The sequence below is a fragment of the Balaenoptera acutorostrata genome, chromosome 12 (genome assembly GCF_949987535.1).
Source record: "Balaenoptera acutorostrata chromosome 12, mBalAcu1.1, whole genome shotgun sequence".
NCBI lineage: Eukaryota > Metazoa > Chordata > Mammalia > Artiodactyla > Balaenopteridae > Balaenoptera > Balaenoptera acutorostrata.
Window position 1 is genome coordinate 82923197 of NC_080075.1, and position 27604 is coordinate 82950800.

Here is a 27604-nt window from a genome sequence, read left to right on the forward strand (position 1 = left end):
GAGGACAGACATCACCTGCTTCGTGGAAGTTGCATTTGGAGGATACCAGCAGAAGAATCTCCAAGAAACCAACAAAAAGTACCCCTGAGCTAAAAAAAAAATCGACCTTGGGCATTATTGAGCCAGAGAGCGCCAGATTCAGATCACAAAGGCACCAGCCAAATAAGGTGGGTCTCCTCCCTGCCCAGATTTTACCGCTCCCCAAGGGTCAGAAACAACAGCTAATGGTAGAGGGGAGAGCAGGAAAGAGATGGACTGCATCCTTCACCACATTGATAAACTGGGGAGGGAGGAAGCTGTCATTTTGGTTAAAGTTGTGAGTTATGATCATGACACTGGACCCAACAGTTTAATTACAGAAATGTGACTATAATTGTGATGAAAATAGCCAGGCAACATTTTGTTATCTGGGAGTGACCAGAAAAACTCTGGAAGATGCTGGAGACTCCATCTAGGTCAGAGGAAGAAATAGTCTCTAGAGAGGGTTTCAAGGTAACAGATAATGTTTTCTGCTCATTCCCTATCAAGTTTAGCTTATTTAGTAAATATAATACGAGAGAGATATAATAATACCTTCAATAATGTGAATTGGGATATAATGTAATTGGCTCCCCTCTTTGGCAGGTAGGACAAGGCAGGCAACCCCTTCATACAATCAAGAGATAAATGATGGGTGTCCCCAGTCCAGTATCCTGCTGGCCCACTCTGCCCAAAACAGGCTGATTAAATGGGCACATACTATCAGGGAGACAGTCCTGGAATCCTTGCCTGGCTCCAGAAACCCACCTACATAAATCATTAGGTAGGAAGACAACCACCACTAGGTGGCGCCAAACTGCAGTTGATCCCGGTAAAGGTTGAAAGGGACGTAAAACTCCCAGCTGGGACTTTTCCCTGGACATTTATTTCTATAACCTCACAATAACCCAGCATCTTATTGGGTTGGGTAATTGGACCTTTTGGACCCATAGCCAATCACATATGGTGGAATTTTGCTGTATTATTCATACACCCAGAGAGATTGTGTTATGTATTGAATTTTCAAGTAAGCTGTACTATAGGCCACTGCAGAACAGATGGATTTGCAGCTACAAAGTCAGGCCTACGAAGTAGGTCCTTGAGATACCCAGGCCCTTGAGAGTATAGAGAGGATTTCCTTAAAGAAAAAAAAAAGAAAGATCTGACTGGCAGATACTCTTCGTGCTCTGGAATATGGACATGGTACCTGGAAAGGCAGTGATGAGCCTTGAAGATGAAAGCTTCATGCTAAACCTATTGAAGCAGAAAATAGGAGGAGATTGGATCCTTGATGATGGTGGTGAGCTACCAGCCCAGGTCTGTCTGCCTCAAGACCTCTTGTGGCTGGAGAATGCATTACGTAGTTGAGCCACTGTTAATTCTCTCTGGCTTGCCACCCGACACATACCTAACAGGTACAGAAAAGAAAGGAGATGAGACATTCATCAGTATAGATTTTGTGTAATGAATCACTCAGAAAATTTTTTCAAATGTTCTAGAATAGAGCAATAAGAAACCTATCGAGGCTCCAAGATGGAGGCGACTTTGGCTTGAGTCGTGAAGGCACCATCAAAAACAACCCTTGAGGAATTCCCTGGCGGTCCAGCGATTAGGACTCCGTGCTTCCACTGCAGGGGGCACAGATTCGATCCCTGGGCAGGGAACTAAGATCCCGCATGCCGAGTGGCATGGCAAAAAAAAATCACTTGAATTTAAAAAAAAACAGCCCTTGAATATATGGTCATTTCCTCACAACCAAAAACGAAGATGAAATGTACCATACGTAATGGAGGACGTGAGCCTGAACCCAGCCTAGGGAATATAATTCAAATCAGGTTGTTTACTTTGTCCTTTCACTGGCCCCCAACCACACTCCCCAGTCCCTGTCCTGGCTCCTTCTGGGCCCTCGTTCCTAGCTCCTAAGGATCCAGCCACCACCAAGAGGGAAGCAGCAAGAGAGAGTTGTTTTAATGTAAAAGAAGTCAATTAGAAAATGCAATATCTTCATGACGTAGCCTCCCCCCCAAAATCCTTCCTCACGATACATAATACAAACCCACTCACCATGCCACACAGGTAACCGCAACTCCTCCCTCCTCAGAGTCCCCAGGAAGTTTGCCCTCAGATCTATGTCTTAGGAGAACAGAGAACTTGGCATCACCTGCTCTGGATCTTGAATCTTGCTGTGAGCGGACGTGGCCAACCTTCCATCAGGACACCCGCTCCACTTTGATACGGCTCTTGGTGGGTAAGACTCCTGATTCCATCTTCCTCAGGATAGCACACACCAGACCCTCCAAGTCCAGCCTCCTGCTTCCTGCCAGCGTGTACCCTTGAGGTCATTTTACCCTCCAGCATGTCAAACTATATAGAATTCCTTGGGGATTCCCTGGCAGACGCGCGGTTAGGACTCCGTGCTTCTGCTGCAGGGGGCACGTGTTCGGTCCCTGGTTGGGGCTGCTGTGCAGCACGGCCAAATAAAAAAAAGAATATTAGAATTCCTTGCATACGGCAGGTTGCCTCTCACCGCTGTGTATTTCCAATGCTGTTTCCTCTCCCCAGAATAGCCTTCCCCTGTTAGTTTCACTTACCTATTGCTGAGTAATGCCCCCAAATGAATACAACGACCAATTTATTGGTCATGATTCTGTGAGCCTGGAATGTGGGCAGGGCTTACCTGGCTGCTTCTTCAGTTCCACAAGGCATGGCCTGGGCTCATTCACTTGGCTGCATTCAGCTGGTGGGCTGGACTGGGAGGTCTGAAAAGACTTCACGCTCCTGGGTGGTGCTGTAGGGCTCCCGGACACAGTCTTGCTCTCTCCACATGGCCACCTTGGACCTTCTCACAGCAGGATTAATCCCAGGGAAGACAGACTTCCTACATGGTAGCTGGGTTTCAAGAGGATAGGGCCCCAAAGTAGAAAGCCGAGGCTGCATATCTCAGGTCAGCTGTGGAAGTAGCCCAGTGTCACTTCTGCCAGATTCTATTCGTCAGTACAAGTCACATGATCAGCACAGCCCAGATTCATGAGGAGCGGAAACAGGCTCTACCTCTTGATGCAAGGAATGGCAAAGAGTGTGCTGCCATCTGTAGGATACCACGCCTCTCTTCTTGGCAAACTCCTAATTATTATTCAGATTCAGCTAAGCTAGCAACTTGCAGCAAATCCTGCTTAATGCCAATCCCCAGCTAACAGATACTGCTAGTTTGCCCCAATGTTTATTTCTCTTTTTCCTTAAATTTCTGACTTTAAGCCAGATGTATGGCTTCCCAGAATAAAGGCTCCACTTCTTAACCCCCCGGTAGCGGGGCCGTATGCCTGTGTTCTGGCCAGTGGCATATAAACAGAAGTGCCCTTAATGGAGTTGGTGCATCCTTCTTGCTCTTGCTTCTTCCTCTTGTTGGAATAGGGATGCAATGGCTGGGGTTTGAGCAGCCATATTGGACCATGAGAAGAAAGCCATGTACTGAGGATGGCAGAACAATAAGAGAGAAGTAGCTTGAGTCCCTGGCACCAAGGAACACCATACCAGCCAGAACTGTGACTCTAGATTTATTATCACTCACACTTCTGTGGAGCAGGAATTCAGGAGCAGCTTGGCTGGGCATGTCCACTCAGAGCCACTCTTGCTGCTGTAGTCAAGCTGCTAGCCAGGTTTGCAATCATCTGAAGTCTAGGGGCAGGGGCGGGGTGGGAGTGGGGAAAGATCAGCTTGTAAAGGTCACTGGCTCTTATGACTGCGTGGTAATTAGCAGGAGGCCTCTGTCCTCCACTTGGACCTCTTCCAGGGCAGCTTGAACGTTCTCATGAGATGGTTGCTGGTGCCCCCTACACCACCCACCTCTGCCACCGAAACCAGCGATCCTAGTAAACAAAGCAGAGCCAGTGATATCTTTTACAGCCTAGCCATCAAAGTCACACTGCCACTTCTGCCATATCTCATTGGTCACAGAGGGCTGTTCACAGGCATGAGACACACACAAAGGCATGAGGACCAGTGGATGAGGATAATTTAGGGACCAGCTTAAAGGTTGCCTTCCACACCCTCCCCCCGCTTCCCTAACAGACCCCTTATTTGTTCAACTAGCAGGTGGCAATCCCTCAACAACAGGAAAAAGCCTGTTCATCCTCTGGGGTAAATCATGTTCCTTCCGGACCTGCCATTGTTGTCATTAAGTTTGTTGGCTTAGTCTACCCTGTTTTTCACAGTTTACCTGACTCAGAAAGCAGTTTGGAGACAGCGAAGGCTCCTGTTCAAACATCCCCTTTTTTCCCTCTGAATTTCCTACAGCTTCTGAGCTGAGCAACAATCATTGAATTTTATGCTTTTGTCAAAATAAACTGTCAGAAACGGGTCCAGATCTATTAGAATGCAACATCATTCTCGCTGCCCAAGTGTTCACCTTATGGTACAGGGACCAGAGAGAGCCCAGCAAATGGACATAAATCCAGAAATCTATAATTCTCCATCCCCTGAAGAAGTGGCCATAAAGTCCATCACTCCAGATATATGGGAAGCAGAAGACAAAGCACAACTCGGATGAGTTTCAGAGGGACTGTAAAACAGAAAAAGAGATCTTACTAACTGTGTCGGTCTCGTTATAAGCAAGCGAGGCGGGGACGTGATTTATGGCTGGGTGCTGACTGGCCGGCAGGCGTGAACGTCACTCTGACCCCCCTGCCCGCCATCTCCCGTGCTCATCAGCTCCTGCCAGCGACGCCGATGGCTCGTGGGGAAATGGCTCCACACTTAGAGTCTGAGCAGGAGAACACAGCCTGGGGGTTGTGGGTGTTGAAGAACAGACTCTGCACCAGACAGATGTCCTGAATCCAGCTGCCCAGAATCTGCCGGGACCCCTGAGTTCTATTACCTGCAAAAGAGACACATTTTGCATCTGCACCCAGGGTACAGGCTTGCTTTCTCAGCCCCTCTCCCCGGGTCCTTGTTTTACTGCACTTCCTTCCTATCTGTGAAACTGATCACTTGTTAACAAGGTCTGTGATTTTTTTTTTTTTTTTACTTTTTTTGGCCACACCACGCGGCTTGTCAGATTTTAGTTCCCCGACCAGGGATCGAACCTGGGCCCTCGGCAGTGAGAATGAGGAGTCCTAGCCACTGGATCACCAGGGAAATCCCCAAGGTCTGTGAATTTTATCTGAAGCAGACTGAAACAAGACCACCTGCTATATTTAAAGAAAGAGGGGGTTGATAAAAAGGATGGTCAAGAATTCTTCAAAATGATTTATTCATATTGACAGACCCAGGGAGAAGATAAATCCATCTTCCTGTGGAATTCAATGTTCCACAGGGCCAAACGGAAGACTTTGGTTTGGAGTTCTGGTTTTGTGTTTCTGTTTGTTTGTTCTTAATAGCTGAAACAATCAATCATTATCATAAGCCTGACATTTTTTTCAGCTGCCTTCATAATAGAATTATGAAGTTCAAATAACAATTATGCAATTGCCAGAGAAAATCCAAAGATCTTTTTTCCAAGACGAATATAGGTTCTATATATATGTTACTCCAGTGGGCAAAGTCCATGTTGATGGGTAGGAGACATTCCGGGCAAAGTCCATTCTCCAAATCTTCACAGTTAATGACAGCTTTGCTGTTCTTATTCTAGGTACATCAGGCATATAGCTAAATGATTGATAGATTATGGATAGATAGGACAGCATCCAAAGTGTATTGAAAATAGCTCATATTTGAGAGAGATTATCTAACAGGCTATTTAATTGCTCTGAGGCCTATACTTTGAGTTCCTTTTGTTGCAGCTCTGTATCCTTTTGTGAAGTCATAACAGAAAAAAGAGGGCCATCAGAAAAATTATTTGCTCCAATTTTTTGTATTTTACAAAACTACATTTGAAAAGAATATCCTCTTTGATTTTCAGGTTCTCTTATACAAAGACCTATAGGAAAAATTTCAATTTGAGTTTATTTAGCCTAGATTAAAAAGAAAACATGCACAGAGCATATGTGACACATTTGTTCTCCCCAATCCCTCTACCTGCTCAGAACCGTTAGAAAGAAATTCACAGTCTGGGTAGAAAGCAGTTTCCTTTAGGAAATCAATACCATCCATTTTCCTTCAATCTCTGTACAGTCTCTGTTATATTATGATCCCAAATTGCCATGTTTTGTGTTATAGTCACTCATATAGATCTTCTTAAATCCTTTCAGATATAGCTCATAAGCAACATGAAAGCAAACGCTGTGATCTCCTAATCCCCTAATGTAGCACCTAGTACAAAGAGGGATTCTGTAAATATTTACTGAATAAATTAATAAAAGATATCAACATAAAAACAAAAAAGAATTCTTCAAAATGCCTGGAGAAAATAATCCTGAATATGGTGGAAATTTATTCTGCCTGGTCGTATAGTTTCCCCTGATGTTACAATAGCAAGACTGGGAATTCGTAAAGGCTGCTTCGAGTGTCTCTCTGAATAGTGATGTTCCAGTTACTATGACTGCATAAAAAACTACCCCAAAATGTAGTGGCATAAAAGCTTCATTTATTATGCTCGTAGATTCTGGGAGTGAGGACCCTGCACAGGGCACAGCAGGAAGGGCTTATCTCTGTTCCTCAGTAACTAGCACCCCAGCTGAAAGACTTGAAGGCTAGAGGTTAGAATCATTTGAAGGTTCCTTCACTCACGTGACACGCTGATGCTCGTGACACAGAAACCCTAGCTGGGGCTGCTGGCCAGCTGTGGTCTCTCCACGTGGCCTGGACTTTCTCACAACATGGTGGTTGTATTCCAAAAGCAGCATCCCAAGGACCCTGTGGTCTTTAATGACCAAGCTTCAGAGGTCAAGCAGTGTCACTTCCTCCTCTTTCTACTAATTGAGGCAGTTACAAAGGTCTGCTAGGTTAAAGGGGATCATAGATTCCACCATTTAAAGGGGGAATGTCAACATTTCATCGTAAGAAAAGCACGTGGGACAGGGTATAAATTGGTGTGGCCATGTCTTAGAGTTCTCCAGAGAAACAAAACCAATAGGATGTGTATATGTAGAGAAAGAGATTTATTTTAAGAAATTGGCTCATGCCATTATGGAGGTTGACAAGGTCAAAATCTACAGGGTGGGCTGTCAGACTGGAGAACCAGGAGTTGCTGATAATGCAGTTCAAATCCAAAGGCTGTCTGCTGGCAGTTTCCTCTTGCTTGGTGGAGGTCAGCCTTTTGTTCTATCAAGGCCTTCAACTGATTGGATGAGGCCCAACTTTACCCAGACAAGTTAACACATAAAATTAACCATCACAAGTCCACCCCTTGTCAACTTGGCATCTCCTTAAACTACCCTTAATCTCAAAATAAAGATAATAACAAGGTCATACTTCTACCTAACATGATACAACTATCCTGTGTACAACTGAAAACTCACTAACCCTTTCTCCAGAGGAGGATGCAACATCCTTGCATGCTGTTTACTCTTGTTGTTATCTTGTAACTTGAATACCATGATGTAAGGTTATCAATACTTAAATACTATGACGTAAAATAAATACATCTTATGTTGCATGATAAAGGGATTTTACAAAGGGCAGGAAATAAAGCTATTTGTCGTGTGTGTGTAAATATATACATATGTGTATGGATATGAATCACACATTCATAACAAAATAAGGAAGAAACACTCATGACAATTGTAGTCCACATTTCTGAAACTGGTCATGTGGCGGTAGCTGATATTTGTAATTACCTTCTTCCACTACCCATTTCATATCCCCTTGCCCTTGGGCCTCATGTCTTCACTATCACAATATCCCACTGATTAGAGACCAACCCCATTCCACGTGGAGGGAAATACACAAGGCATGAATGCAAGGAGGCTGGGACCATTGGAAGACAATTTTGGGGATGGGCTTCCACACCTGGAAAGAACAAATATTTCTCCATTTTTCAGATGTCAAGTTCAAGTCATAAAGTGGATAGAAATAAGGCGAAAGTGTCCGGACCTGGACTAGATCAGGGAGGACTGTGTATGTCAGATTAAGAAGATTGGTTTCATCTGGTAGATGTGTGGCTTTCAACCTCAGTGTGCCCTCACCTGGAGGGCTTGTCAAAATGAAGATGTGAGGCCCTCCTCCCCAGAGTTTCCGATTCAGTAGGTCTGGGGTTAAACCTATCGTTTGCTTTTCTCACAAGTTTCCAGGCGATGCTATGCTGCTGATCCGGGGACTACAGTCTGAGAACCTCTGTTGTGGGTAAAGCAGATTTTAAGCAAAACAGTGATGAGGGGCTTCCATGGTGGCGCAGTGGTTGAGAGTCTGCCTGCCAATGCAGGGGACACGGGTTCGAGCCCTGGTCTGGGAGGATCCCACATGCTGCGGAGCGACTAGGCCTGTGAGCCACAATTGCTGAGCCTGCGCGTCTGGAGCCTGTGCTCTGCAACAAGAGAGGCCGCGACAGTGAGAGGCCCGCGCACCACGATGAAGAGTGGCCCCCACTTGCCGCAACTGGAGAAAGCCCTCACACAGAAACGAAGACCCAACACAGCCATAAATAAATAAAAAATTAAATTAAATTAAAAAATAAAAATAAAAACAATCAATACACTTACATTTAAAAAAAAAAAAAAAGACAGTGATGTGACCAGATTTTTATTTTATGTAACTCTTTCTGGTGATTTTGTGAAGCACAGATTTGTGTAGGCCCCATAACAGGCTTTCAGCCATACACATAAGATATAACTGAAACTTGAACTAGGACAAAGAATGTCCAACTGGAAATGACAGGTAAGAGGAATATCATTAAATGTCCCGGTTTGATGGCTCTTTGGATTTGATTGGGGTGGGGGGAGGAGGGAAGAGTGGAACTGGAGTAGACGAGAGAGGAAAAAAGGCCTTAGTACAACTCCCAAGTTTCTAGTATGGATAAATGGGTGATGGCGTTAGCATCAATTGAGAAAAAAAGATGAAAGGAGGGGGCAGCAGGTTGGCAGGTGGTGGATATGCTGAATGGAGTTGGAAGGAAGGACTTCTACCAGAGGAGCCAGCAAGTACGTGGTTATATGAGTCTGAAGCCTGGAGGTAGAGACACAGATTTGAGAATCATCAGGAAATAGGTAGTGAGCCTGGGAATTGATGAGCTCCCCAGAAAGTGGAGCAGGGAGCTAGGAGTGAGCCCTAGAGGGGCGCTTCTCCCCTCTACCGTACATAGAAATCACCTGGGGATTCTGTTAAACTACAGACTCTGATGCAGCTGGTCTGGGGTGGGGCTTGAGATTCTGCATCTCTAACAAGCTCCCAGGGATGCCAAAGGTGCTGGTCTGAGCACCATTCCTGTAGTAACAGGGCTCTAGAGAACCCCAGCACGAGAGGGGCCAGAGCAGTGCAGAGAACTGGGAGAAAACTCTGAAGGAGATACGAAGTCAGAGAAGTATGAAGACAATTCAAAGAGTGCGTTATCACAGAAACACACTCTATTGTATTAAGAGAATAGACCTTCCAGGAGTTTACACAATTCTTAGTGTTAAATGTGTAGGGGAGGAAAAGTATCTGTTCCCTCTACCCATCTGAGGTTCATTGGCTGGGGCTCTGTCAATAAGACTGACAAAAGACAAATTAACAACAGAAAAGCAGCAACATTTATTAACACGTGCATCCCACACACAAGTGAGAGAACACAGAGAAAACTCAAAGGGATGGTTAGAACTTGGGTTTATATAGCACCTTAACAAAAGAGCAATACATTTTTAGAATAGTGACAAGACAAAGAAAAAGGACTTCAAATTTCTAGGGGTGTGAATTGTAGGAAGGTAAATACGTGGGAGAACTAATGGAAGGTAAGGGCTAGTCAGCAAAGTTTGTTATGTAGATCCCTCTGGTGCTCTCTCTGGGCTGATAAGGGTCTAGAGTTGTCTCTGGTTATTAACTTCTGTTCTTCCTAGTAGAGAGGAGAAGGGGCCCCTTTTGAAAATGTATGTCCTGCTGTTGGGCAAATAGGGGAGGGCAGGGAGCTTCTCTTGTATCTACTTCTCCTCAATTGCCTTCAGCTCAAAATAATCCTTATGCCAAAGTGGCATACTTTGGGGTGGCATATTCTGGTCCCCTGTGAATGTTTGGACAGTTTAGAAGAGGGTGGAATTAGAAGCCAATTTGCGGTAGGTTAAGGGCTAAATGGGAAGTGAGTACTTGCTATGAGCATAGACCGCTACTGTGAGAGGTTGGGATGAAGTGAAGAGAAGTTGGGTGACAATTAGGAATGGATGTGGAGTGAAGAAATGGCTTTATGTTTTAATCCTAATCGTAGAAGAAACCCGGGTGGTTACAGGCTGAGGGTGTGTAGCCAGTAAAGAGGAGAACGTGGAAAGATGGGGATGCCCCCAAATTAAGCCCAGCTTCAAAGAAAGAAGAAGGAATTACGATGAATAAAGGGAATGGTTTTGATCAGGAGAAAGAGAGAAGCCTCATCTCTTTGCCATGGGTATTATCCCCACAGACCTGGCAGTCTGCAGTGACAGTGGTGTCCAGATGTGTACCTTGATTAATCTCACCGTCCAACATCCAGTTCTAGACAAAGAGAGACTTGCCCATGGGTCAGAGTTCAAGGATGATCAAGCCCTCGGGCCTGGCTTCCATTACTTCTTATCTACAGTAAAGTTTGAGGATCCTTGGTTTAAACGATACAGTATAAATATGCTTGCTACAAAGTTTTCTCCAAACAAGTGGTGATATGGGCATAGCACATATGCTCTGTCGACTGAAAAAAAAAAAAGCACAACCAAAAAGTTGAGTATTATGTTTTATTCGGCGGACTTGCTGAGGACTTAAGCCCAGGAGACAGCCTCTCAGATCGCTCTGAGGGATGGCTCTGAAGAGATAAGGGAGAATCCAGGACATATAGGAGTTTTTGCAACGAAAACCAGGTAGTCAGAACATCAAAAATTACTGTTAATTAAGAAAAAACAGATGTCTCAAGTTAATGAATTTAGTGCTTTTCTGTATATGGGAAGATGCAAGAGTCTGGGCTCACTGAAATCATTCCTTTGATCTGCACCTTAACTATGTAGGACCAGTGTCCTGTTGTTTTCCATCCTGAATCTTCTCAGGGTGCACAATCAGAGGCAGCTGCAGTGGCTGATGGCTTGATGGCCGCAACATCCTTTGTTTACTGATATGGCAGGTGACATTCTTTGTCTACAGTTGTCTGTTTCAGCCTCTTTATGTTGAGGCATAAACATGATATTAACATCCAAAGAAAAAAAATGTCAAGAGAAGATGACTCATGTTTTGAACACAGAGTCCCAGGATTGCAGCCTCAGAGGGCTTTCAGGAGGTTGGGCTGCTGCCGGAGGGGGATGTGGAGCTTCTATGCTCCTCCATGTGGCCCCTCTGTCGCTTGCTGTCTTCTCTGGGGCTTCTCCTCTGGGCCTCTCTCTGTAGTAGGGTGGCCTGGCCTTCATGGCGGCTCAGGAATCCAAGAGGGAGGAGAGGGAAGCTGCTAGACCTTCTTAAAGTCTGGACACAGATGCAAGAGGAACCACTCACAGGCTCAGCATAGACTCAGAGGGAGGGGACTTTGCCCTATCAAAACTCATGATTGATTCCTCATCAGCTTCATTGAATCCTTGTTCTCTCGGTTAATATTTCCACTGTAGGTTTCCATCGCAGGCAACTCGAGGATAAACTGAAGGACTTGACCATAATTTCGCTACAACCGTAGTAAAAGAAAAAAAGAAGAAATCATAGCTCATGAGCGGTTTATTTATTGAGAGAAATTTTCCTTGAGCCTGTATTATTTGCTGGAGAAAAGACATGATTTCTTAAAGTTACAATCTCTCTTTTAAGCAAAAAGGGTTAATCTGTAACAGTTACAACATAACCATGAATAATTCATGCAGTCAATAAAAATGTATTCAGAGCCTTCCTGCAAGCTGGGTTTGCAGCTGGATTAAAAAGCCATTGTCCCTGTCCTCAAAGAATTACAGCATTTTGGTATCAGAGTTGCCTTTTGAATTTTTGAATTATCGGTGTTATTTGAGACCCCCTAGGTGTCCAGTCTGTGGACATGAATGGCAGTCATCATTGGAACATGAAACGCTGTAATTTCACTGGTTTTGTTCCTGGTGGGTGACTCGGGACCCTTCGTCATTTGTAAGATCCCCTACCAAATACTTCCAGGGAGACCCAGAGGCATCTTAAACATGTGGGTAAATGAGTCCATTCCTTTTGGATACTGCCAGTCACCTCCCCTTAGAGCCATTGTTGATCTGCTGTCTGTGGTCTGTGTGCCTGTGAGCTGCGTAGTTGTTTTTGGCAAAGCTGGGGAGAATGCCTTCCCCTTTGTGTTTCCCTCTGTGAGGTTCAGAGTGTTTTATTTCAGGCAAACGAACAAACACCAAGAGTGCTTGCTAAAATACAAAAATGCCAAGAGTGCTTGCTAAACACCAAGAGTGCTTGCTAAAATATAAAAACAAATACTTAACTTTTAAAATGAATGGATGAGTTTGTCAGAAAGTAAAGGAAACCCAGAGTCCTGGCAATAGGCAGGAGAATACATGGAAGAAGCAAGCAGTGAAGTCGCCGGGTGCTTTAGGGACGCATTAGGGATGGAGCTCTGATTTCAGGGCTGACATAGAGGTGGGTGGGATGGGATGGGGGCAGGGATTAAAGCCTTGGGCCTGTGAAAGGAGGGAAGTTGGATCACTGATCCCCTTGCATAAAAGTAGGACCCATGAAGAGCTACACAATTAAAAATACATCTCATAAAACGCAGTCCGACAGCAGATAAACTTGTCTGTCCAGCCTGGAATATGAGTGGATATAAAGGTCTCTTTTGAGAATTTGTGACCACAGCCTGACCCTCTTGTAAGTCTGGGGGCTAAATTCACATTATTTGTAATATCTGAAATATAGATTCTTAAACTGGACCCAAGTCTCGCAGGTGCCTTTTCAAAAGTGAAGGCAAGTCTTCCCAGGGGGAAGGCACCCTCTAAACCAGGCCTCAAAAAATGCTCACAGATTGTATTCCAAAGCACATGAGTGAACAATCTCTCTCTCTCTCTCTCTCTCTCTCTCACACACACACACACACAACATGAGGAAATAAGCCACCATGAGCAAGACTCGGCAGGAAAAGAAAATCCTTAAAGGCTTCAGGTGTTAGAAATATCAGGTAGAGAATATGAACTATGTTTGATGTATTTCTAAAAGTAGGAATTGAAACATAAGTAAGAAATAATCAACTAACAAAATGACCGGCATACTTGAATTTTAAAAAGGACTTCTAGAAATAAGATATATAATTGATTATGAAAACCTTGGTGGAAAGATTAAATATAGACTAAATGGAGAAGTGAACGAGTGAACTGAGAGAGATGAAGAAATGATACTGAATACACAACAGAAACACCCACAAAAATGTAAAGTGCAACATACGTCTAAAGAGAATGGTGTCCAGGCAATATTTGAAGAGGTAATGACCGATTAAAGGAGCAGGGAAGAAATTATATTCCAAACTTCTGAAATTACTCTTTATGAGACAAGGCGAGGTTGGAAGAGAGTATTGTGTGTGTGTGTGAAGTGCGTTCGGATGTGTATGTGAGTGTGTGGTTTTGTGTTAGCTTAATGATTATTGTACCATCTTATTCCAATGGGAGAATTTTCTCTTTATCCTCATTTATGTTTGCTTATTTACTCTGTCCTTTCCTGTCTCAAATGGATAGTTTTCTTTATTTTTTATTTATTTATTTATTTTTTTAATGAGTTTTTTTTAAAATTATTTAATTATTTATTTATTTTTGGCTGTGTTGGGTCTTCGTTTCTGTGCGAGGGCTTTCTCTAGTTGTGGCAAGTGGGGTCCACTCTTCATCGCGGTGCGCGGGCCTCTCGCTATTGCGGCCTGTCTTGTTGCGGAGCACAGGCTCCAGACGCGCAGGCTCAGCAGCTGTGGCTCACGGGCCCAGTCGCTCCGCGGCACGTGGGATCCTCCCAGACCAGAGCTCGAACCCGCGTCCCCCGCATTGGCAGGCGGATTCTCAACCACTGCGCCACCAGGGAAGCCCCAGTTTTCTTTATTTTTAAAATTCTATTCTATGGTTTGGAAGCTATGTGTTGTGTTTCTTTCTTTCAAAGAAAATATATAATTAACAGTATATTTTTCTATCAAAATTTGCAGTTATTTAGAATCTCCATCCCGCTCCCAAATCAGAAAGGACTTTATCACACTATTTATTGGACTCTCTCTCCCATATCCCTTGATCGTGCTATCGAAAATTATAGATTTATATTTTTTCCTAAAATTTTATTATGAAAGTTTTCACATATAGCAAATTTGAAAGAATTTTACAGTGGACACTCATGTACCCACCACTGAGATTCTATCATTTGTATTTTTCCACACTTGTTTTATGACGTCTCTTTCCATTTATTCATCCGATCTATCCATTAATTCATCTTACTTTTTGATGCTTCCAAGCACATTACAGATCATTTACCTTTGTTTTTAAACCAGACAAAAGAGCTATTCTTAGTAATAAGTCAATGGTTGATTAATTTACCTTTTTTTTTACTAATTTTTTTGCTCACTTCTTACACTTGCTGCTCATTTTTGCATTTGTCACTGCATATGCCTCTAGTGAGGCTATTCCCCAGTTTGTTGTTCCATATGATTTGTGAGTGAGGAAAATGGGGGAAAGGGGCCTGTGTGAATTGGGCAGTGAATTAGAGTAAATGAACTTTAAGCAAGGGGCTGGTGGTTTCTTCTTAGCTAATACCATGCTTGAACTTTATGACGTCTATTTGCCTGCCAAGAGATATTATGGCAGTCTTAGAATATTTATGGAAGGATTGACTGGGATTCTTCAGGCTTTCTGGAGGAAATAGAATGTCTTGGGTTGCTCTGCAAAGTATTTTCTTATTATGATGAAAATTCATTCTCTTCATAAAGAGCTACCATTCAATACATAGTTTACCATTCAATCAAGTACAGATGTATGACATCTATAACAGGCAGCATTTAAATGTCCAAATTCAATTTTGCTATGCAATTTCAAATTTAAATGGAAGCAACTTCGTATGATGAACTAATCTCAGAGGTCTCTAATAGGCAGAAGTGTAAGGGTTAAATGCAGAATCATTAATGGCTTCTGGCTTCATGGGCTTTTTAGTTGATGGAAGTTAACCTGCTAAGCTCCTACTGAACCTATCACTTAATGATAGCTGTACTTGGAAGAATTAAGAGGATAAAAATGATTCTTTTATGTGAGATGTCGATAAGTAATTTTTGTCTGGTTCTAAGGTAGAAACGTCTATGGACATCAGCAAAGGGGAGGAGAATTATATTTTAGTTCAGTTGAGGCATACTCAATACGCTGTGAGGGTAGGAAGAAATGGGGACATTTTCTGTCTTTTTTTTCCTTACTCTCATCAGAGGCTTATACAAACATCAGTTACTTCTCTTTAAAAGGGATATATCACAATACCTTCTCTATTAATAATTTGAACATTAGACAAAACAGTGTTTTGATTCTGGATCCACTATTACCTGTGTGTAACCTTGTTTGGGTGACAATGACTCAGAGCTTGAGTTTCCTCATTTGTACGGATATTAACCCTTTCCTTGCAGTGAAAATGTATGACAAAGTACCTGGCACAGTGCTTGGAGCCATTATTGTAGCCATTATTATTATTATTATTATTATTATTATTACGCCTATTTTGGAATTGTCTCAATTTTTATTTCAGTCTTATTTCCTTAAGTAGCTCACAGAGTTACCATTTGTTTTGGTTATTTGGAAAACATAATTTTTCCTTTTAGAATGACTTATTCATGATTTAAAATATCTTTAAACCAGACTGGGACCTTCAGGTAAATTAAGAAGTTGGTTAGATGACCACGGTAATACATGGCAACCAAACTCTTATCTGTGACATATTTAATCCCCCCCACCGCTGACAGAACAGGTTGGTAGTACTCCCATCGCACATGTTGGAACTTCTGGTCATCCAAGACAGTTCATTTCCACTTTCCACCATCTAAATGCTCCCTGTGATGTGCTGTGGTGTGAAGGAAGGAGTGCATGACCAAGACTTGGAGAACTGTGTTTGAATTTTGGCTCTGTTGTGACCTTGAAGTTCTCTGAGTTTTCATTCCCTTACCTGTGAAATGGGGATCTGAATCTCACCCCAGAGCTTCTGTTTATTCACATCAGCAGTGGCTGTGAGGATGAAAGGGCTCTGTAAGCCATGAATACTCTCAGTGTATTAATTAATAATACTGTCAATGTATTATTAACTAATAACTCAGCTCGGAAGCAACATTGCAGACAGCCATACATTACAGATTCTAAATTAGGTAAATCTGCAAAATCCACTGGTAGAAGTGTCAAGAGAGAAGTGGTTTCAAGGCACTGCAACTCAACTCAAATTAGCTTAAGGTGACTGTACTGACTTGCTTACCTGGGAGGATGGAAGCACGCAGATGTCACTTGTTTCAGGCACGTTAATAGCAAACGAAGTCTCCCGCTCTCTGGTTTTCCTCTGCGTGTTGGTTTCATTCTCTTACCATGCAGACAGTCTTTCCCTCCATTGTGAGTACGATGGCTGTTGACAACTCCCAATCTGTGTTCTTCAAACTTTGTGATCCAAAAAGGAAAGGTGCTTTTTTCCTCCACTTAAATCTTTAAAATAAATAAATAAATAAATAATAAATAAATAAATAAATAAATTGCAGGGAAGAATTCTCTGCCCAATGCTTGAAGTCAGGGGAATGGGGCCCTTTGAGTGGGCAGACATGGATCAAGGAGACAGAGTTTGGGGACTGGTGGCCCCACGAGAATTTCCCAACTGAGTGAAGGAAGAGGCAGTTGGAGCAGTTCTCCAAAAGCAAAAGGCCTGGGCAGACACAGCGACAGCTGTCACTATGAGCACGAGGGAGGAAGAAGAGGATTCTGATGAAGAGTCTTGCTGTCCTTATGAACTGCCCAAGGTCTCTTCATTACATCAGCCACTCTCCTGTTTATGGTCAGTGTGACCATCATTTCGGTTTGTCCAGGACAGTCCTATTTCATGGCTGTTTTCCTGGCATAATTATTAAAATCATCCCTTTTCATTTTCAAAAGTGTCTCAGGGAATTCCCTGGCGGTCCAGTGGTTAAGACTCCACACTTCTTTTGCGGGGGGCACGGGTTTGATCCCTGATCAGGGAACAGATCCTGCATGTCACGCAGCATGGCCAAAAAAAAAGAGAGAGCGAGAAGTTCCAAAGTGTCTCAGTTTGGACAATTAATTAGTGACTGTAAATAAGACCCATTAGCTATTTGGCTTCAGTCACCCAACCCGTCTTAAATCATTACTCCTTTGACTCAGGTGAACTTTGACTTGCGCTTTGATCACCTCTCTGCCTTTTCTTTCCAACCCCAGTGCCTGATGGTCTCCATCTGGAGCTCTTCTCAGGACATACATATTCTTACCACCTTCTTCTGGTCACTTCACATTCTTCCCCTCCCAGGAATATTCTGGATTTTAAATGGTGGTGACGAAGACTTTATAATCTGCCTATCTGCTCCAAGCACCTCCGGTAGCAGAATCTTCCTTCCAGGAATTGCTCCAAGTTAAATGTCCAGTCACTTTCCAAATAGTCCTGTTTCTGCCTGTGCTTTTGTTTCTTCAGAATACAAGCCCCTCCTCAGAGGTCAGCCAGGTATGGCTTTATGTTTCCTGTTCTGGTGTGCAAACGATGATAAATGGGGTAAGGCTGAGGATGGATAAAGCAATGAACACAGTGTGATGATGGTGAAAGAAAAAAGAATTCTTGGTAATGCATTTGTGGTAGTCTCCCGCGAATACAGTCTAAGAAGGGAGCATCCTTTGTCAGCTTGGCCTGTTACCTCCCGGCCATGGTTGTGTCGATCAGGTGGAGGTAGAGAAGAAAATGAACGAAGTCGAACACAATCTCAATTTCTATCCGAGAAAGGGTGAGATAGGGAGGAGGAGTTATTTTGAGTGATTTGTAGTGAGGTGGATGGAGTTAGAGTCTGTCATACAGAGTGAAGCAAGTCAGAAAGAGAAGAACAAATACAGTATGCTAACACATATATATGGAATCTAAGGGAAAAAAAAAAAAAAAAAAGGTCATGAAGAACCTAGTGGCAAGACCGGAATAAAGACACAGACCTACTAGAGAATGGACTTGAGGATATGGGGAGGGGGAAGGGTAAGATGTGACAAAGAGAGAGAGTGGCATGGACATATATACACTACCAAATGTAAAATAGATAGCTAGTGGGAAGCAACCGCATAGCACAGGGAGATCAGCTCGGTGCTTTGTGACCACCTAGAGGAGTGGGATAGGGAGGGCGGGAGTGAGGGAGATGTAAGAGGGAAGAGATATGGGAACATATGTATATGTATAACTGATTCACTTTGTTATAAAGCAGAAACTAACACACCATTGTAAAGCAATTATACTCCAATAAAGATGTTAAAAAATAAAAATAAAAAATAAAAAAAATTAAGAAAAGAGCCAAGGAGACGAGGTGCACAGAAACGGGAGGGGGCATTGTGGAGGCCCCGTATGTTCCAGGGTCCACCCCCAACACTGTATTCCCTCTGAGTGAATGGTGTTCCTACCCCTTCACCTTCTGCAGCACGTGATGTAAGAAGTGCTCCCTGAAGCTCTGCAACTTGCTAGCCCGAGTGGGGTGGGGAGAGGAGACGTCTGGTGTTTGCATTTGAAGATTTGATAAAAAGACACAGCTGCTGAGAAGAGAAGTACTTGGGGGAGACAATGTGTAAAAAAGGTTCTGGGGGGAGTTTTTCATTTATTCAACAAATAATATATATTTGGCCTTGCATTGTGCCAGGCACTGTTTTCAACTCTGGGGATTTAGCAGGGATGTATATAGCATCTGTGAGATAGAAGGAAAAAGATATATATTGGTCTCTGCCCCTGGTTCCTGGCACAGAGCTCCTGAAACCCTTGTAATTTCTCAAGTGTTAAGGATACTAGGAGCATCTCTTGTTCTAATATTTGTCTTTGACCCCAACCCTGACACAGGGCTCCTAAAATCCTTGTAACTTCCTAACTGATAAGTACTAGGAGCATCTTTTGTTCTAATGAGCCGACTCTGAGTGGGCTCCTGGATGGTGGCTGGTCACCAGAAAGACCAAGCAATGATTAGAAGCTTTGAATTTTTAGTTCCCCCACCCACCTTTCAGAGAGGGGAGAGGACTGGAAATGGAATTGATAATTGATCACACATTCATGAGGAATCTTCCATAAAATTCCCAACGGTAGGGGCTTCTGAGAGCTCCAGACCGGTGAATTTGTCCACACTGGGAGGATGACACACCCCACCTCCACGGGGACAGAAGCTCCTGTGCTCAGGACCCTCCCAGACCTCACCCTCTGTATCTCGTCATCTGGCTGTTCATCTGTATCCTTTATCATATCCTTTAGCAAAAAACGTGTTTCCCGGAGTTTTGTGAGCTGCTCTATCTAGCAAGTTAATTGAACCCAAGGAGGGGGGCCTTTGGAATCTCCAGTCTATAGCCAGTTGGTCAGAAGCACAGGTGATAACCTGAGCTTTCTGACTGGCATCTGAAGTGTGTGTGTCTGTGAGGTGGGGATAGTCTTTTGGGACTGAGCCCTTAACTTGTAGGACTGATACCATCTCCAGTTAGATAGTGCCAGAACTGAGCTGAATTCTTGGACACCAGCAGTTGTCCAAGATCTTGTTGGTGTGGGGAAAATCTCCACACACTTGGTGACCAGAAGTGTCAGAAGTGAAGAGCTTTGTGTACGAAGTGAAGGAGACTCCCAGGGAAGAAATCCATTGTAGGGAAGATCCGGATTTTCCCTTACACAGTTGGAAAGCTGACGTTTTTCCATTTTAGCATCTGTATGTATACAGTAGAGCGCTCTGTTCTGGCAGAGTGAAAGTGAAAGGGGACAGACAATAAACAAATGTAATAAAATATAAATTATATAGCATTTTGGGTAATGACAAGCGTTATGAAAAGAATGTAGAGTGGGTAAGGGAGATCTGGAGGGCTGGAGTTCAGGGAAGGTGGTTACAAATTTAAAATGAGTGGTCAGGGTAGGCTTCAGAGAGAAGACGACATTTGAGCAAAAACTTGGAGATGAGGGAGAGAGGCAAATATCTGGTAGAAGAGGGCTGTTCCCTCTTCCAAGGAGAGGGAACAGCCCTTGCCAAGTGCTGAAGAGGATGTGTGTCTGGTGTGTTCAGAAACAGCAAGGCCAGTGTGGCTGAAGGTGGCCATGGAGCAGGAGATGAGGAGAGAGAGGAAGCGGGAACAGGCAGGGGATGCACGGCTTGCTTTGAGGTCATTTAACTTCGGGAGACACAGGAGGCCTAGGCTTCCCAGAGGAGAGTTTTAATTGCATCTCTGCCTGATGCGTCTTGATGGATATTATACACTATAACTCCTGGAAGGTATCTTCAGTATTTGTGTTTCTTTTGAATGTGACACAGTGCTAATTCCCTGGACACTGTGTATTCATTCAGGTTGCAATAGGCTCTGCTTACAGGGCAGGGCTTTTCACAGAGAGGCACCTGTTGAATGAAGGAATAAATAAATGAATGAACAAATGAGACTGGACCTCCAGGTAGGTCCTCAACCTATTATTTCCACTTTATTGCCCCACACTCTTTCTGGACTTGGGTTCTAGTCAGCTGCCTGCGCTTTCAACTAGATATTTCTGCCTCTGTCTTTGCTCACCCCATTTCCAGCTACTTGAAAGGCTGTCACCAAACCCTCTCCACTTGATTCGAATTCCATCTGTTGTTAAAGACCCAGGATACGCTCCACTTCCTCCAGGAAGCCCCTCTAGACCCTCTGGCCTTCGTTGCCTTTTCTGCACTCCTATAGCATCATTCTTCTGATACCTTTCTTTTTTTTAATTTAAATTTTTTACTTTTTTTGGCTCTGCCGTGCAGCTTGGGGGGATCTTAGTTCCCCAACCAGGGATTGAATCGCAGACCCACAGCAGTGAAAGCGCAGAGCCCTAACCACTGGACCACCCAGGGAATTCCCCTGATACCTTTCATTAGTTCAACCTGTTGCACTGGATAACTTTCGTGTTTATTTAAAAACCGCTGTTTGGCCTCTTTCTATCGGTTAGGCAATGAATACATAAATGCTAGATCTCAGGGATATGATCTGTCACTTTTGTTTTATAGAAGCTGACTGGATAGGAGAGGTTCAGACTTGGCTGACCTCACGCAATTAATAAACAGGGAGTGCACTGGGACCAGGACCTAAGTAGTAGCCCAGACAAGCAATAGGCATTGTCCCACCTATTCACACAAGGGTTAACCCAGCATTTCCTTTCCACGCTCTGTTAACTCCACCCACTGCCCCATGAACCAAAAGCGGCGCGGCCAGGGAAGCTTGTCCCTTGCGGGATGCCGTAGGGGCCCGCCCCCAGCTGCTCTGGGCCCGCCCTCAGCTGCTCTGGTCCGGCCAAACATGGCGGCCTCCGAGTCAGCGGCAGCTGTGAATGCAAGCACTGCGGAGGGCGAGGAGGAGACGATTCTCTATGACCTGTTGGTCAATACCGAGTGGCCCCCGGAGACAGAAGTACAGGTGAACCAGGCCCCTCCAGGGCTGAGGCCAGCTTGGTGCGGGCGCTGCCCCGGCAGAGCCACGTTGCAGTAGCCACGTAGGAGAGTGGAGCTGGGTGGGCGGGGGAGCAGGACTCGGCCGCTTGTGCGGTCGCCCTGGCAACGGTACCGTGGGCTAGCGAGGGTCTGGGTCCCCCAAGTGGGATTTCCTGGGATTCCTCCTGGGCTCCAAATTAGGATGTCGGGGGGCGGAACCTCGGTCCCTGAGGCATGTACCGCCCCACGCTGGTTTTGTTTCACCGCTCCTACTTGGAGGGGAGGCACAGCGTTGGATTCGAGGGTCCTTCTCATATCTAGACTCTTGGTGGTCCCTTCCCGCGGGCCGGCTAGGGCTGGGCAGGGCTGATCCTCATCTGCAGTGGGAGGATTTTCCAGGACCCTGCAGTCCATCTCAGCATCTGCTGGGCTGTCGTGGAGCGCGGCATCAAACCTTTGCTCCTACTTGGGCCAGAATTGCGCCGGTTCTTGTGTATTTCAGTAAATAAGCATTTAATGAGTGTATGTGTGTGTGCGTCCGTGTTCCAGACACTGTGCCAGGCGCTGGGCTTACAGAGGTGAAGAATAGCTTTCGTGGTACTTGCAGTCTAGAGGGAAGACAGTGGAGTAAACGTTTTTCATCGCCTACCGTAATATGCGCTGTAATAGCGGTGTGAGCAAAGTGCCTTGGGGTGTGAAGATTTATGAGCTACGGACCCGGCGTTGGGTTCTCTGTTAAAAAGGGGTCGTAGGGGTTGGTAATCTGGACCTTGGAGTTATTAGTTTCATAGAGAGGACCTCCCAGGCACAGAATGAAGAGTAAGAACCAGGAATCCACATTTATTCAACAGCTATTTTATGAGTCCCTAACGTGTGCCAGTCACTGCTTTTGGCTCAGAACACGCAGGAAGATCGGAAAGGACTTTCTCTAAAGATCATGGAGCCCAGCCCATATGAATTCTTATTTACAACATCTTTTCTGAGTTTCTTTACTGGAGAAAGTACTCAGTCTCCTGCTTCTCTTGTAAAGTTTGTAGTTTTTCTTTAACCTTCCCACTGCAGTTTCTGCTTGTCTTGAATCATTTATTTTGTAGGCTGGCAGAGATCTTCATGTATTATTGTTTTTCAGGTATTTACTTAGTTTCTGTTTGTGTTGAACAATGTGACTACTTTGTAGCTTATGCAGCTAGGAATTTGTTGCTGCTGCCATTGGTTGGATAACGATAAGTTTCCGTGCGTTAGGATTCACTGGTTAAGTACAATAACGTTTCAGAGTGCTTAACATTATAAATTGATTAAAACAAATAAGCACAGCATCAACTTACATTGAAACCTTGTAACGCTCTTTTGTTTGGTTCTGTTGATTTCAACTGAACTACAAGCTCTTGGAAGGCAGCTACATCTGACTCATCTTTATATCCCTCCCCCGGACTAAATTCTGTCTTACAGGAAGTGGATGATCAATTCATGTTTGTTGAATGAAATAACTTTTCTGTGCTTCTAAGCCATAACTGTCTGCACTTTATACTATTTAATACAGCAATTATATATCAGTGTGGATGTTAGTAGCATTTTCTCTATGGATATACAACAAGTATTCAGTAAATTTGCCTCCAGGCATGAGTTTATTAATCCATATGACCACTTTTCCTGCAAGCAAAACTCGTTTTAAGCCTCTGTAGCCCACCAAAATAGACTGTGAGGGACTGGCAACCAGTGTGGTCTTTGCCCTTGACTTCTTTTGTCTTTGCACTGGTGTTTTGATCTAGAAACATTTTCCAGCCTCAATCCTTGTCCTCCCTTGCAAAATTCATCCTGACAAATGCCTGTATCTCTGCTGTGTTCACTTTCACTCCCACTGTTTCTAGTCCTGCTTCTCTTTGCTTTGTTTCTATCTGTAAGTAGTTTTTTTTTTTTTTTTAATTTATTTATTTAGGCTGTGCCAGGTATTAGTTGTGGCATGCAGACTGTTAGGTGCGGCATGCATGCGGCCAACCAGGGATCGAACCTGGGTCCCCTGCATTGGGAGCGCGGAGTCTTACCCACTGGACCACCAGGGAAGTCCCTATAAGTAGTTTTTAAATACTGGTAACTTGTACCCAGTACTCTGAGTATTAGCAAAGAAATATAACTTACTGTATAAGTATTACTAGAAAATTCTTAAATGTGTTTTTGTTTTTCCATTTGCAGCCTAGAGGCAGCCGGAAACATGGTGCATCCTTTATCATCACAAAAGCAATCAGGGGTGAGTATAGCATATTTATTTTTCTACATATAATGATACAGTTAGCAGATAATTTTTTTCTCATTCTTATTTTTTTCTATTCATAACTGTGCTGTTTTAGGAAGTTTAGGGATTTGAAAATGTGTTCTTCTGAGTTTTAATGTAGAGCCTGATTAAAAGTGAATAGCATAAATGTTACGTAAGTTTTACTTTATAAAAAATGCATATATACATATATGATATATATGATATGTCTATATAAATATACATATGTGTGTATATACACATATGTATGCATATGTTTACACACATACATTTTTAATGCGACTTAAAGTGTGGCCTGAGTTTAACCATTATGGATGTGTTCTGGAAGAAATGAAGAAAATCAAACCCACTCAGAGAATCTACGGACATCGACGGTGGAAAGAGAGTGACAGACCATTTTAAGTGTTTTACATGATGTTTTAGATACATCTGTTTAGAGTCACTCAAATTACAAATTTGATTAGCCAGGACATTCGTTTAACTCCTGACAGACTTTATGTATGAGCTCACAAGATCTGAGAAAGTATTAAGCACTAGCCGATTAAGCTGGTGTTATGAGGGCTTTATGTATATTTATTGATGCAGTCCTTTACCAGACCAACAACGTAGCTGCTGTTACAGATTTCTGTTTTTAGATGGGGAAACTTGCCCAAGGTCATGCATTTGGAGTTTGACTACATTTCTTTCTGGATCCAAAGCCCGTACTTATTATACTGGGGAATTTCAGCTACTTATAAAGAGAAGGTTCAGTTTCAAAGGAGTTGAGTACTTGAAATTAACTCTAATTTTATCTTCTGATAAAGATAAAATACTTTTATCTTCTGTTACAAGAAATACTAGCATGTTCAATTTTCATTATCACAAATGTGAAATTTTGAAAACTTAGGAAATGTACACAAGTAATAAAATGTACAAAGTTTAGGGAATATAGGCAACCACAAATTAGAATAAATAATTCCTCATTTTACCACCTGGAGATAATCTCTTATCCTTCAGACCTTTTGCTATTGATACATACATAACCATGTGCACAGGTTCACACATGTATACATTTTAAATGGAATCATATAAAACATTGCTTGTCCATAGTGTGTTAGAGATTTTGTTTCCCATGGACTTCCCCATTTTAGGCAATATTATTATTTTTTAAGTCTTCGCTATAAAGTGTAAAATGGTATCTTAACCTTTATACAAATACTTTGGTTTTAATGGGTGATTACTATGACTTCTACTCCATGGTTTTATTAAAGCCTCTTAGGAGAAATTTAGCATCTCAAACCACTTTTACTTGTTGTACTGTTAGGAGATACTTAAAAGTTTTTTGAATAACACAAACTTGGGACTTAATATAAACCAATATATGATGTAAAAGTTATAGTGTATATTAGATTATATTTATTCTTGTCAAGAGTTGTATTCTCCATGATTTGTTTTGTTTTGTGATGACTCAATCTACAGTATATTTTAGATTTATTATCAATAAATCTAAAATTGAAAATGATTCCTAAAGAATAGCTCATTCATATTTGGCTTTGCTGTTTCTTTTTATTACAGATCGTTTATTATTTTTAAGCCAATATATCTGGTACAGGTGAGTCATGAATTCTTCAGAGAAACAGTATGAACAGTAAATACAAACAATATTATCCTACTTATGATTTAAGTTTTCAGAATTGAATCCCAGATTGTGATATGGATGCTGACATTCAGGTGAACCCAATTTATTAGATAGACCTTTCAAACATTTGGCCTACCCTGACAAGATCTCTCAGTAAAAGTAGGGTACTTTTTTTTTTTTTTTTTTTTAAATACTATATATATATATATTTTTTTTTTTAAAGGATTTTCTTATTTATTTATTTATTTATTTATTTATTTTTGGCTGTGTTGGGTCTTCGGTTCGTGCGAGGGCTTTCTCCAGTTGCGGCAAGCGGGGGCCACTCTTCATCGCGGTGCGGGGACCGCTCTTCATCGCGGTGCGCGGGCCTTTCTCTATCGCGGCCCCTCCCGTCGCGGGGCACAGGCTCCAGACGCGCAGGCTCAGCAATTGTGGCTCACGGGCCCAGCTGCTCCGCGGCATGTGGGATCTTCCCAGACCAGGGCTCGAACCCGTGTCCCCTGCACCAGCAGGCAGACTCTCAACCACTGCGCCACCAGGGAAGCCCAAGTAGGGTACTTTTTGATCCCTTAGTCATTATTAGGAATATCTCATAACAATTTATGCTTTCTCTGAGTGTTCTCAGCCTCATCTTGAATGCCCACATGATGGATCTGCGCTTGTGTATCTTTTTAAAAACCTTTTTGTTCTTATTGTTATGTCGACTCTTGTGGTCAATATTCATTCAGTTGCGATGCATCAGAGAAGGTTCTTTAGGTTTCAGTTCTTGGGAACTTCTTAAGTCTTTTGAATGTTAAGTGTGTTTTTAGGCCTGGTGCTAATATTCACCTTTAAAAGGAACAATGAAATGATTATTCTGACCAAGATGCATGTGTAGGAATTGTTTTATAGAATTACTTACCACAGGTTGCTTTTTACTCAAGGACATCTAATCTTAAAAGCTCCAGAGATAACAGAGTTCTGGTTCTATAAAAGGGACCTTTGGCTCTTCTCTGAGGTTAGCTCCAGTGCTTTTCTGCTTTTACTGTGTGTGTGTGTGTGTGTGTTTGTGTGTGTGTGTGTGTGTGTGTGTGTGTGCATAAATTAAATTTCTTATTGAATTTTATCTTATTTTTGGGGGTGTGGGGTGTGATAGAGAACTGAGTGAGTGAGAAGGTAGTGGGGAGGGGAGTGTAAGAGGTCGGCTGTTTTTCCTGGGCTCACTGGGCTACACTTGGTAGTGCTGAGCACCCTTGGATAGGGATGGTAGAAGATATGGCTGTTTGGGTTACTCCTTGACAGTAAGTCCTTTTGTTATTTGTTAAGAAGGAGGAGTTCCAAGAGCTCGCTCTGATACAAGCCTTGTCCAATGTGTAAACACCTTAAGATCAGGCATCAGGAGGTATGTTTCTCCCAAGAAGTCCCTTTCCTTGCATTGGCCACGTTGATCAGTGTACAGACTGTGAGCATACCGTGAGGTGATTATCTCGTCTTCCCTGTGGTATGTTTCTTTCAAAAAGCTTGTAGTTGAGTTTTTTGCTCTTGAGTTTATGGTAATTGTACCTAAAAGGTTTTGGGGCCAATATTTGTTTCAAGAGGCTTTTTCTTTTCAGGTTTTTTTCTTTCAATCATGAAATACTATAAACAGACTGAGAATTATAGACAATAATATAATAAACCTGTTACGATTTCTGTCCACATCTGAATTAAAGCAGTTGTTGCTTTTCTGCCCTATTTGCTTCAGATAGCCCTGTTTTTCTTTGTATGCAAGATGTTACAGCTCAAGTCCTCTCCCCACATTCTGCCCAACCTTTTCCCCACCCTTCCCCTCCAGAGGGAATTATCATTCTCATGTTGATTGTATCATTCACGTGCGTGTTTCATCTTTATTATTTCTGTAACTATCTGATGGCATTAAAAATTTTATGTTTTAAAAATGAACATGAATATACTGAATGTAAATTACTAATATTTTTTATTCTATTTTGTGTTTTTATTATTTTTTTAAATTTTCCTGTCCCCACCCCCCAATCAAATTATTTTCTTTCTGCTTCTTTTCCACCTATTTTCTTGGTTTCTTCATGTGTTACTCCTCTAATTTATCTCCTGATTCACGTATGGTGGATCATTTCCTTATATACTT

The 27604-nt window shown here is 42.9% G+C and overlaps 1 protein-coding gene across 1 annotated transcript in view; it reads left to right on the top strand.

Annotated features, from left to right (window-relative positions):
* Positions 1 to 21440: 21440 nt before the first annotated feature.
* Positions 21441 to 27604, top strand: part of NBAS (NBAS subunit of NRZ tethering complex) — a 345265-nt gene continuing 339101 nt past the window's right edge. Inside the window, exons 1-3 of the mRNA XM_007183498.2 lie at positions 21441 to 21581; positions 23786 to 23840; positions 25419 to 25455. Coding sequence (XP_007183560.2) covers positions 21465 to 21581; positions 23786 to 23840; positions 25419 to 25455 — 209 coding nt within the window. The 5' untranslated portion in view covers positions 21441 to 21464. The remainder of the gene's footprint in view (positions 21582 to 23785; positions 23841 to 25418; positions 25456 to 27604) is intronic.